This window comes from Ylistrum balloti, unplaced genomic scaffold (assembly GCF_031769215.1).
Source record: "Ylistrum balloti isolate Yb309-2 unplaced genomic scaffold, AGI_CSIRO_Ybal_v1 Utg370960, whole genome shotgun sequence".
Classification (NCBI taxonomy): Eukaryota; Metazoa; Mollusca; class Bivalvia; order Pectinida; family Pectinidae; genus Ylistrum; species Ylistrum balloti.
Window position 1 is genome coordinate 48,643 of NW_026782540.1, and position 12,837 is coordinate 61,479.

General features: G+C 36.9%; 1 protein-coding gene across 1 annotated transcript in view; it reads left to right on the forward strand.

Annotated features, from left to right (window-relative positions):
• LOC132559731 (WD repeat-containing protein 75-like) overlaps window positions 1-12,124 on the forward strand; it is a 28,724-nt gene extending 16,600 nt beyond the window's left edge. Inside the window, exons 12-19 of the mRNA XM_060224357.1 lie at window positions 2,482-2,642; window positions 3,983-4,163; window positions 4,974-5,065; window positions 8,194-8,280; window positions 8,599-8,819; window positions 11,025-11,162; window positions 11,352-11,443; window positions 11,885-12,124. Coding sequence (XP_060080340.1) covers window positions 2,482-2,642; window positions 3,983-4,163; window positions 4,974-5,065; window positions 8,194-8,280; window positions 8,599-8,819; window positions 11,025-11,162; window positions 11,352-11,443; window positions 11,885-12,107 — 1,195 coding nt within the window. The 3' untranslated portion in view covers window positions 12,108-12,124. The remainder of the gene's footprint in view (window positions 1-2,481; window positions 2,643-3,982; window positions 4,164-4,973; window positions 5,066-8,193; window positions 8,281-8,598; window positions 8,820-11,024; window positions 11,163-11,351; window positions 11,444-11,884) is intronic.
• The last annotated feature ends 713 nt before the right edge of the window (window positions 12,125-12,837 follow it).

Genomic DNA, 12,837 nt, shown 5'->3' on the forward strand with positions numbered 1-12,837 from the left:
GATGAAGGAAAGCAATGATTAAAAGGAAATTTAAATACGATGAAGGAAAGCAATGATTAAAAGGAAATTTAAAAACGATGAAGGAAAGCAATGATTAAAAGGAAATTTAAAAACGATGAAGGAAAGCAATGATTAAAAGGAAATTTAAATACGATGAAGGAAAGCAATGATTAAAAGGAAATTTAAAAACGATGAAGGAAAGCAATGATTAAAAGGAAATTTAAAAAAGATGAAGGAAAGCAATGATTAAAAGGAAATTTAAATATGATGAAGGAAAGCAATGATTAAAAGGAAATTTAAATATGATGAAGGAAAGCAATGATTAAAAGGAAATTTAAATACGATGAAGGAAAGCAATGATTAAAAGGAAATTTAAATACGATGAAGGAAAGCAATGATTAAAAGGAAATTTAAATACGATGAAGGAAAGCAATGATTAAAAGGAAATTTAAATACGATGAAGGAAAGCAATGATTAAAAGGAAATTTAAATACGATGAAGGAAAGCAATGATTAAAAGGAAATTTAAATACGATGAAGGAAAGCAATGATTAAAAGGAAATTTAAAAAAGATGAAGGAAAGCAATGATTAAAAGGAAAGTTAAATACGATGAAGGAAAGCAATGATTAAAAGGAAATTTAAAAACGATGAAGGAAAGCAATGATTAAAAGGAAATTTAAATACGATGAAGGAAAGCAATGATTAAAAGGAAATTTAAATACGATGAAGGAAAGCAATGATTAAAAGGAAATTTAAAAACGATGAAGGAAAGCAATGGAAATTTAAAAAAGATGAAGGAAAGCAATGATTAAAAGGAAATTTAAATATGATGAAGGAAAGCAATGATTAAAAGGAAATTTAAATATGATGAAGGAAAGCAATGATTAAAAGGAAATTTAAATACGATGAAGGAAAGCAATGATTAAAAGGAAATTTAAATACGATGAAGGAAAGCAATGATTAAAAGGAAATTTAAATACGATGAAGGAAAGCAATGATTAAAAGGAAATTTAAATACGATGAAGGAAAGCAATGATTAAAAGGAAATTTAAATACGATGAAGGAAAGCAATGATTAAAAGGAAATTTAAATACGATGAAGGAAAGCAATGATTAAAAGGAAATTTAAATACGATGAAGGAAAGCAATGATTAAAAGGAAATTTAAAAAAGATGAAGGAAAGCAATGATTAAAAGGAAATTTAAATATGATGAAGGAAAGCAATGATTAAAAGGAAATTTAAATACGATGAAGGAAAGCAATGATTAAAAGGAAATTTAAATATGATGAAGGAAAGCAATGATTAAAAGGAAATTTGATAATGATGAGAAAAAAAAGACAACAAAATTTTAATTGATAACAGAAAACTATTATAAGAAAATTTGAAAATGATGAAAGAAAACAAAAATTAAAAGAAACTTAGATAACAATGATTAAAATATAGTTAGTTGATTTATGAATTCTTGATTGCAGTATGTGAAAGGCTGTTTGTGTTAAATGAATGTTCGCTATCACTGCTAAAGATCTTTGAGAATGTAACTAGGGGGATTTATACAGGACAACATACCTGATAATATTAAGTTTAAAGTGTTAATCCTCAGTGACAGCTAAGCTAAGATTACACATATACTTGACATCCTTTGGAAATTTTACAATATCAAAAACCATCAAGATTGATTTAATTCTGGACTTAATGCACTTCCCAATCTATCATGTTTTGAAATTATTTCAACCATTTTGGATTTCCCTCACAGACCTCTTAGGTCTGAACAGTAAAGGCCATAAGCACTAATGACGAGTCCTACATTGAGAAACTACTGTAGGATACAATTTCATTAAGTCTTTTGCTCTATTCTGTCAAGTTCTAAATTTGTATTGAAGCTTGTGTCCTTGATCCAATCTTTTAAGGTACATTAAGAAGGACTTCTATCTATAGGAAATAACTTTTACTAAATTTTGAACAGACTTTAACATGATTTTGTGATTAGGACAATAATACCATATTCAATTTGCCTCAAAAAAAACCTATTTTTCAAGGCAAGATTACATTGTAATAAAAGCAGGTTGGTGTAGCTTGTAAAGTGTTAAATACAGTCTCTGTCACTTCAGTCGATAATCACGCCAGAGACCCGCGCTTGATTTCTAGTCAGGGCACTGGACAGGAAAGTGTATTTTCCCAGTTTTTCCACATTAGCGCTCAATAAAATTCCGTGAGTTGTGGTATTAGGAGTCTCGGTTTGACATTAAGGAAAATCTCAAGAAAAACGAGAGAGTAGTGTTATAGGAGTGGGTTGGTGTGGCTTGTATATAGTGTTAAATATGGTCCCTGTCACTCAGCTGACAGAGCATACTTTTTTTGTTTAGATGGTAGAGCTGGTTGATTATTAAGCCAGAGACCAGACAGGAATGTGTATTTTCACTGTTCTTTCACAACAATATATTCTAGTTATGACTAGATTTTAAAGAATATGTCTTGTTTCAGCTACACATTGAACACTGCAGTTGAAGTTCCACATGATAAAGTTATCGAGTGTTTACGATTCCGCCCTGATGGCACCATCAATGAAGATCCTATGGTGGTCACAACAAGTTTGGATGGCAAATTCAAAATTTGGTCCAACATGGATGACACAAACATCTACAGTAAGAGTTCACTATCATTGATCATATGAGACTGATTTATATTTGGACGGTGATTCGGTTTGATCAGTTTTGAAAGACTATTAAAGTTCAGTGTGGTAGGCATTAGAACTGTTTAACCATAAAGAGAATCAATATTTATGATAAACAGGACATTTGAGCTCAAAGCTAGGAAGCTGTAGGGAAATTACATAGCCAGTTTGGGATAAAGGTGTTTTGTATTATTTTAAATAAACAATGTAAATTTAAACATCTTATTTTAGTTTAAAAATTAAAAAATATCTAAGAAAGAAAGGTAACACTGAAGTAAGAGTATTATGAAAGTAGCAGTGACACAGCCAAAAACAAAATAGGTGTGTTTCATATATAGTTTAGGATGAACACCAGATGGAGCTGTGAGTCGTTAATATGTAGTTTAGGGCTAAAACCAGGTGGCGCTGTGAGTCTGCAATGTGTAACTTAGGGCTAATACCAGATGGAGCTGTGAGTCTGTAATGTGTAGTTTAGGGCTAACACCAGGTGGAGCTGTGAGTCTGTAATGTGTAGTTTAGGGCTAACACAAGATGGAGCTGTAAGTCTGTAATGTGTTATTTAGGGCTAACACAAGATGGAGCTGTGAGTTTGTAATGTGTAGTTTAGGGCTAACACCAGATGGAGCTGTGAGTCTGTAATGTGTAGTTTAGGGCTAACACTAGATGGAGCTGTGAGTCTGTAATGTGTAGTTTAGGGCTAACACCAGGTGGCACTGTGAGTCTGCATTGTGTAACTTAGGGCTAACACCAGATGGAGCTGTGAGTTTGTAATATGTAGTTTAGGGCTAACACCAGGTGGAGCTGTGAGTCTGTAATGTGTAGTTTAGGGCTAACACCAGATGGAGCTGTGAGTTTGTAATATGTAGTTTAGGGCTAACACCAGGTGGAGCTGTGAGTCTGTAATGTGTAGTTTAGGGCTAACACCAGGTGGAGCTGTAAGTCTGTAATGTGTAGTTTAGGGCTAACACTAGATGGAGCTGTGTGTCTGTAATGTGTAGTTTAGGGCCAACACCAGATGGAGCTGTGAGTCAGTAATGTGTAATTTAAGGCTAACACTAGATGGAGCTGTGTGTCTGTAATGTGTAGTTTAGGGCCAACACCAGATGGAGCTGTGGGTCTGTAATGTGTAGTTTAGGGCTAACACCAGATGGAGATGTAAGTCTGTAATGTGTAGTTTAGGACCAACACCAGATGGAGCTGTGAGTCTGTAATGTGTAGTTTAGGGCTAACACCAGATGGAGCTGTGAGTCTGTAATGTGTAGTTTAGGGCTAACACCAGATGGAGCTGTGAGTCTGTTTTATATATTGAAGGAGCTAACACCAGATGGAGCTGTGAGTCTGTAGGGTTTTACCACGGTCAACCTGCTGGTGTCTGTGCTTTTACCGCTGATGGATCTCTGCTTGGAGTCGCATTTGACACAAACATCACGCTGTGGGACCCAGACAACAATATACTGAAGGAAACACTTAACAGTCAACAAGGACAAATACAGTAAGACTTTCTTATCATCAGTGATTTTTAAACCAAATGTTGTAACTGAGAATATGGTGATTTTTCTTGGTCTACAATACCTTCACAGTAAACTGTATACAGTAAGTCATTCTTTCTTCAAATGTTATATCAAATATTGCATTAAGAAATGATATATTGCAAAACAATTACCTTTATACCTTGTTTTTACATGTTTATATAGAATTTTTATTGTTTGGAAAACATCTATTGATTTGCTAGGTCTATGGAGAATGTTTATTGTTTGGACAGGTTAATGGAAAACATTTATTGATTTGCTAGGTCTATGGCGAATGTTTATTGTTTGGACAGGTTAATGGAAAACATTTATTGATTTGCTAGGTCTATGGCGAATGTTTATTGTTTAGACAGGTTAATGGAAAACATTTATTGATTTGCTAGGTCTATGGCGAATGTTTATTGTTTGGACAGGTTAATGGAAAACATTTATTGATTTGCTAGGTCTATGGCGAATGTTTATTGTTTGGACAGGTTAATGGAAAACATTTATTGATTTGCTAGGTCTATGGAGAATGTTTATTGTTTGGACAGGTTAATGGAAAACATCTATTGATTTGCTAGGTCTATGGAGAATGTTTATTGTTTGGACAGGTTAATGGAAAACATTTATTGATTTGCTAGGTCTATGGAGAATGTTTATTGTTTGGACAGGTTAATGGAAAACATCTATTGATTTGCTAGGTCTATGGAGAATGTTTATTGTTTGGACAGGTTAATGGAAAAAGTTTATAATAGGACAGGTTTATGTAATTTTTTTTCTTCTTTGAACAGGTTTATGGAGTTTGGAAAAAAGTCTTGCAGTCACTACTTGGTCACAACTACAAAATACAATTTAACAGTCTGGGACCTCATTACCTGTGCAGGTAAGATGTTCAGTGAAAATTGATAATCTTCCTTTTCACATGAACAAGTAGATAAGTTAGTCAACTGTTCCAGTTTGGAACCCGAGCATCTGTACAGGTAGGTGAAATCGTAAACTGTAACAGTCTGGAACCCTATCATCTGTACACGTAGGTGAAATCGTAAACTGTAACAGTCTGGAACCCTATCATCTGTACAGGTAGGTGAAATCGTAAACTGTGACAGTCTGGAACCCTATCATCTGTACAGGTAGGTGAAATCGTAAACTGTAACAGTCTGGAACCCGAGCATCTGTACAGGTAGGTGAAATCGTAAACTGTGACAGTCTGGAACCCTATCATCTGTACAGGTAGGTGAAATCGTAAACTGTGACAGTCTGGAACCCTATCATCTGTACAGGTAGGTGAAATCGTAAACTGTGACAGTGTGGAACCCTATCATCTGTACAGGTAGGTGAAATCGTAAACTGTAACAGTCTGGAACCCTATCATCTGTACAGGTAGGTGAAATCGTAAACTGTGACAGTCTGGAACCCTATCATCTGTACAGGTAGGTGAAATCGTAAACTGTGACAGTCTGGAACCCTATCATCTGTACAGGTAGGTGAAATCGTAAACTGTAACAGTCTGGAACCCTATCATCTGTACAGGTAGGTGAAATCGTAAACTGTAACAGTCTGGAACCCTATCATCTGTACAGGTAGGTGAAATCGTAAAACACTGTCATCTGTACAGGTAGGTGAAAGTAAACTGTGACAGGAACCCTATCATCTGTACAGGTAGGTGAAATCGTAAACTGTAACAGTCTGGAACCCTATCATCTGTACAGGTAGGTGAAATCGTAAACTGTGACAGTCTGGAACCCTATCATCTGTACAGGTAGGTGAAATCGTAAACTGTGACAGTCTGGAACCCTATCATCTGTACAGGTAGGTGAAATCGTAAACTGTAACAGTCTGGAACCCTATCATCTGTACAGGTAGGTGAAATCGTAAACTGTAACAGTCTGGAACCCTATCATCTGTACAGGTAGGTGAAATCGTAAACTGTAACAGTCTGGAACCCTATCATCTGTACAGGTAGGTGAAATCGTAAACTGTAACAGTCTGGAACCCTATCATCTGTACAGGTAGGTGAAATCGTAAACTGTAACAGTCTGGAACCCTATCATCTGTACAGGTAGGTGAAATCGTAAACTGTAACAGTCTGGAACCCTATCATCTGTACAGGTAGGTGAAATCGTAAACTGTAACAGTCTGGAACCCTATCATCTGTACAGGTAGGTGAAATCGTAAACTGTAACAGTCTGGAACCCTATCATCTGTACAGGTAGGTGAAATCGTAAACTGTAACAGTCTGGAACCCTATCATCTGTACAGGTAGGTGAAATCGTAAACTGTAACAGTCTGGAACCCTATCATCTGTACAGGTAGGTGAAATCGTAAACTGTAACAGTCAGGAACCCTATCATCTGTACAGGTAGGTGAAATCGTAAACTGTAACAGTCTGGAACCCGAGCATCTGTATAGGTAGGTGAAATCGTAAACTGTAACAGTGTGGAACCCTATCATCTGTACAGGTAGGTGAAATCGTAAACTGTAACAGTCTGGAACCCTATCATCTGTACAGGTAGGTGAAATCGTAAACTGTTCCAGTCTGGAACCCTATCATCTGTACAGGTAGGTGAAATCGTAAACTGTAACAGTCTGGAACCCGAGCATCTGTACAGGTAGGTGAAATCGTAAACTGTAACAGTCTGGAACCCGAGCATCTGTACAGGTAGGTGAAATCGTAAACTGTAACAGTCTGGAACCCTATCATCTGTACAGGTAGGTGAAATCGTAAACTGTAACAGTGTGGAACCCTATCATCTGTACAGGTAGGTGAAATCGTAAACTGTAACAGTGTGGAACCCTATCATCTGTACAGGTAGGTGAAATCGTAAACTGTTCCAGTCTGGAACCCTATCATCTGTACAGGTAGGTGAAATCGTAAACTGTAACAGTCTGGAACCCGAGCATCTGTACAGGTAGGTGAAATCGTAAACTGTAACAGTCTGGAACCCGAGCATCTGTACAGGTAGGTGAAATCGTAAACTGTAACAGTCTGGAACCCTATCATCTGTACAGGTAGGTGAAATCGTAAACTGTAACAGTCTGGAACCCGAGCATCTGTACAGGTAGGTGAAATCGTAAACTGTAACAGTCTGGAACCCTATCATCTGTACAGGTAGGTGAAATCGTAAACTGTAACAGTCTGGAACCCTATGATCTGTACAGGTAGGTGAAATCGTAAACTGTTCCAGTCTGGAACCCTATCATCTGTACAGGTAGGTGAAATTGTAAACTGTTCCAGTCTGGAACCCTATCATCTGTACAGGTAGGTGAAATCGTAAACTGTAACAGTCTGGAACCCGAGCATCTGTATAGGTAGGTGAAATCGTAAACTGTAACAGTCTGGAACCCTATCATCTGTACAGGTAGGTGAAATCGTAAACTGTAACAGTCTGGAACCCTATCATCTGTACAGGTAGGTGAAATCGTAAACTGTGACAGTCTGGAACCCTATCATCTGTACAGGTAGGTGAAATCGTAAACTGTTCCAGTCGGGAACCCTATCATCTGTACAGGTAGGTGAAATCGTAAACTGTAACAGTCTGGAACCCTATCATCTGTACAGGTAGGTGAAATCGTAAACTGTAACAGTTTGGAACCTTATCATCTGTACAGGTAGGTGAAATCGTAAACTGTAACAGTCTGGAACCCGAGCATCTGTATAGGTAGGTGAAATCGTAAACTGTGACAGTCTGGAACCCTATCATCTGTACAGGTAGATGAAATCGTAAACTGTAACAGTCTGGAACCCTATCATCTGTACAGGTAGGTGAAATCGTAAACTGTGACAGTCTGGAACCTATGACAGTCTTTGAATTTTCCACCTGGGCAAGTAAGTAAAACAATTTTTGTTTTTGTGTCTTAATTCCTTAATAGTTATGTCTATTACCCTATCATTACCTATATGTTTTTTTTTTTTTGGTGATATTGAATTATGATTAAAAAACCTTGAAATCAGTGACCTTTTGACCTCTCCCTTTCTCTCTAACTTTTACAAATTTTTCTTGATGTTTTCAGTTACATGGACTGCAAGGATTAAGAGTACACATTTGGTTGCTGACCCTCTGAGTGATGTCATGGTACTGTTTGAGGAAAATAAAAGTCGTAAGTAAAACAGATTAAGTAATCAGGTTCCAATGTGTCTAGGTTCACTTTGAGCATTTCTCCATGCTTGCACACTTTTATGAAAGAAAATATCTTCAACATGATACCACATGAACTTAAAATCAAAATTTTTATTGGGCTCCATAACTCGTACATTTAATGCTATTCACATGGAAAATTAGAGTACGCCACGATTATATGTCGTCATATAAAATGTCACCTGTTATTGCTAAATTTTATAGACTTTGATTTCTGCACCATTTCATAATGTCTAATCCTAACACTTTTTATCCTATCATTATTTTCTGACATTTTCAGTGTATGTGTTCAAACCATCCAACCCTAACTACTTGTATCATCACAAAAATCTTGGCCATAGGGTAGTAGGTGGAGTTTTCATTCCACAACAACAGAAGAGTTCCATCAATGACAAGGGACAACTCTCATGGCAAACTGAATCTCAGTTGTACTGGATGACAAGTGAACAAGACCTGATGACCTTGACTTTGGAGGAAGATGAACCTTCTCAGACAAAGCCAGTATGTTTTCATCCAACAAACCAAATTAAAGGCATACCTAGTGCCTAGTTAGAGGCATACCTAGTGCCTAGTTAGAGGCATACCAAGTGCCTACTTAGAGGCATACCTAGGGTCTAGTTAGAGGCATACCGAGTGCCAAGTTAGAGGCATACTTAAGGTCTAGTAAGAGGCATATTTAAGGTCTAATCAGAGGCTTACCTAGGGTCTAGTTAGAGGCATACTTAGGGTCTAGATAGAGGCATACCTAGGGTCTAATTAGAGGCATGCCAAGGGTCTAATTAAAGGCATACTTAGGGTCTAGTTAGAGGCATACATAGGGTAGGGTCTAGTTAGAAGCATACCTAGGGTCTAGTTAGAGGCATACCTTGGGTCTAATTAGAGGCATACCTAAGGTCTAGTCACAGGCATACCTAGGGTCTAGTTAAAGGCATACATAGGGTCTAGTTAGAAGCATACTTAGGGCTCTAGTTAGAGGCATATTTAGGGTCTTGTTAGAGCCATACTTAGTGTCTAGTTAGAGGCTTTACTAGGGTCTAGTAAGAGGTATACCTAGGGTCTAGTTAGAGGCATACCTAGGGTCTGGTTAGAGTCTTACCTAGGGTCTAGTTAGAGCCATACTTAGTGTCTAGTTAGAGACTTACCTAGGATCTTGTTAGAGGTATACCTAGGGTCTAGTTAGAGACATACCTAGGTTCTAGTTAGAGGTATACCTAGGGTTTAGATAGAGGCATACCTAGGTTCTAGTTAGAGGCATGCCAAGGGTCTAATTAAAGGCATACTTAGGGTCTAGTTAGAGACATACCTAGGTTCTAGTTAGAGGTATACCTAGGGTTTAGATAGAGGCATACCTAGGGTCTAATTAGAGGCATGCCAAGGGTCTAATTAAAGGCATACTTAGGGTCTAGTTAGGGGCATACATAGGGTAGGGTCTAGTTAGAGGCATACCTTGGGTCTAATTAGAGGCATACCTAAGGTCTAGTCACAGGCATACCTAGGCTCTTGTTAGAAGCATACCTTGGGTCTAATTAGAGGCATACCTAGGGTCTAGTCAGAGGCATACATAGGGTCTAGGTAGAAGCATACTTAGGGCTCTAGTTAGAGGCATATTTAGGGTCTAGTTAGAGGCATACCTAGAGTATAGTTAGAGGTGTTGGGGGCATAGTGATAATGCACTCACCTTTCACCTAGCTGTCTGAGGTTCGATTCCCGGAATGGATGTGAGAAGGTATAGAGTCACTTGCACGACCTCGTAAGTTTTCCCCTGGTACTGCGGTTTCCTCCTACACTAAGACCCCTTGTGCGCTTACATCTGAGCCAACCAGAGTGATTTATATAAGTTAGAAAAACTGACAATCATGATCTAGATATTACCTGTAAAGGTGTTCTGGGTTTAAACCACCATGAAGTTATGATCTAGATATTACCTGTAAAGGTGTTCTGGGTTTAAACCACCATGAAGTTATGATCTAGATATTACCTGTAAAGTGTTCTGGGTTTAAACCACCATGAAGTTATGATCTAGATATTACCTGTAAAGGTGATCTTGGTTTAAACCACCATGAAGTTATGATCTAGATATTACCTGTAAAGTGTTCTGGGTTTAAACCACCATGAAGTTATGATCTAGATATTACCTGTAAAGTGTTCTGGGTTTAAACCACCATGAAGTTATGATCTAGATGTTACCTGTAAAGGTGATCTTGGTTTAAACCACCATGAAGTTATGATCTAGATATTACCTGTAAAGTGTTCTGGGTTTAAACCACCATGAAGTTATGATCTAGATATTACCTGTAAAGTGTTCTGGGTTTAAACCACCATGAAGTTATGATCTAGATATTACCTGTAAAGGTGTTCTGGGTTTAAACCACCATGAAGTTATGATCTAGATATTACCTGTAAAGTGTTCTGGGTTTAAACCACCATGAAGTTATGATCTAGATATTACCTGTAAAGGTGATCTTGGTTTAAACCACCATGAAGTTATGATCTAGATATTACCTGTAAAGTGTTCTGGGTTTAAACCACCATGAAGTTATGATCTAGATATTACCTGTAAAGTGTTCTGGGTTTAACACATTTTTATGATACATTTATAATAAGTAGTTTAAGGTAGCAATCTTAACACTTAGATTGATCAAATTATCTAAGTTCTGGAAAGTTTTTCTTTAATGCCATTTTTAACAATTTGTTATTCTGCTATAGACACCTTTGAAAGGCATCCTTCCCCAAACTCCATTCAGCCTCCTGCTGACAGCTGAACGTAAGAAAGGATTTGAACCATCAGAGTACAAGGAGTTAGACAGTAAGGTGTACATGACAGCGGCTCAGTTCACATCACAGGTAAGACAGGGCCAGGTAATCGTACATACAATTCAGCAGAAGTGAATGAAGAAAATGAGTAAATTATGTACAGAGGAAGCTGGTGATCAGTATTGTGATTTTACACAACTCTGACAATAACAGAGATATTTAATGTGTTGGATGCTTGTTCTACATAGTTGAAACACTTTTAATATACTGATGTTGCAGTTGCTGGAGACAGCCTCTCATGTTCAGGCACCTGTGACAAGTCTGTGTGGCAGTTTTATCCATTCCTTACTGATCCGTGAGACATCACCAGGGTAATTGTATATGAAACCTCATTCAGATATTCAGGAAATATGAAAACAAAATTCACCTTGAAGATAAGCAATGAAAGCAATTCTAAAATCAAAAGAAAATAGTTCCTGGGTTTTCTCAGAATTTAAGGATAGATTTGAAGAGTTTGTAGATGGTGTTTTGTTTGGTCTTAAACACAAATATCTCCTTGACAATCTTATTCAGACATGCCATATTTCCCTCGTAATAAACTCAGGGCCTACATGGAAGTTATTACCTATGTTAAGGGATGAAATAGCATTCATATGTAATTCTATGGAGCATCAATATATATAGTATAAATAGGGTACATTATAATGCTGATGACAGGAAATTGTTTTATAATGAGAGTTAGTGGCTCGGACACAAGGACTTTTTACACAGGAAATATTGAGAAATTTTATAACGAGGTTCTTCTATTTCAGCACTCTTCTAGATAAAAAAGACGAAGATGACAATGATATGTCAGATGTGGAAGAAAAAGAGACGAACTCAGAATCAGATTCAGACATGGATGTTGATGGAAAACAGGAATCTGTGCCAAAAATTGATTTAGGGAAAGCGGCCAAACAGAAAACAGCTAATGTGAAAGAAGAAGTATTATGTGAAATACCAAATTTAGATTGGTACTATACAAAACTGAAATAAAATCTAAATCTAAGCAAGCTTTTGTTTCTATTGTTGGACAGGGGAGGAAGGGATTATTTCTGAGAGAACTGATGTTTGTATTACAATGCTGTGCTTGATAATGTTGGTTCAAAATAACTTACAAGATCCACTGCTGCCACCTTCTCAAGTAGATTATATTACATTTGTATATGGTGTATATAAAGTCAACAAAAATGACTAGACAGAAACACATTTAAACTATTTATCCACACAACCGTCATCTAGATATGCAACTTTAAACATCTAAGTTAATAGGACCTCATTATGTTCCTTGAGGATATAGGGATGTTTCCTATATATAAATACTTCTCCTTGTCGGCACTCCAGTGGCTTCATGATTTTGATCAAACTTCATGCATTTATTTGTTGGAACATTTTTTTCAGGTTGATGATGTCAATAGAATAGAAGTTTTTATAACACAACCAGTAGAAGATAATAGTGAGAATAGACCTTTTTGTTGACTTGACTGAAATCCCTAAATTGAATTATGAAAAAAAATTATTCAAACTCAAGCCTTCAATTAATGCATGGAAAAGCAGAATTTGACTCCTATTGGCAAAATAAATACCATAAAATCCTTCTTGATATCTCAGCACAACTACTTGTTTATTACTTTCCCGAACCCTTCAGAGATATCTAAGTAAATTGAATTCTCTTATTATCCCCCACCAAAAGCGTTTGCGGGGTTATTAAATTGGGCTCCGTCTG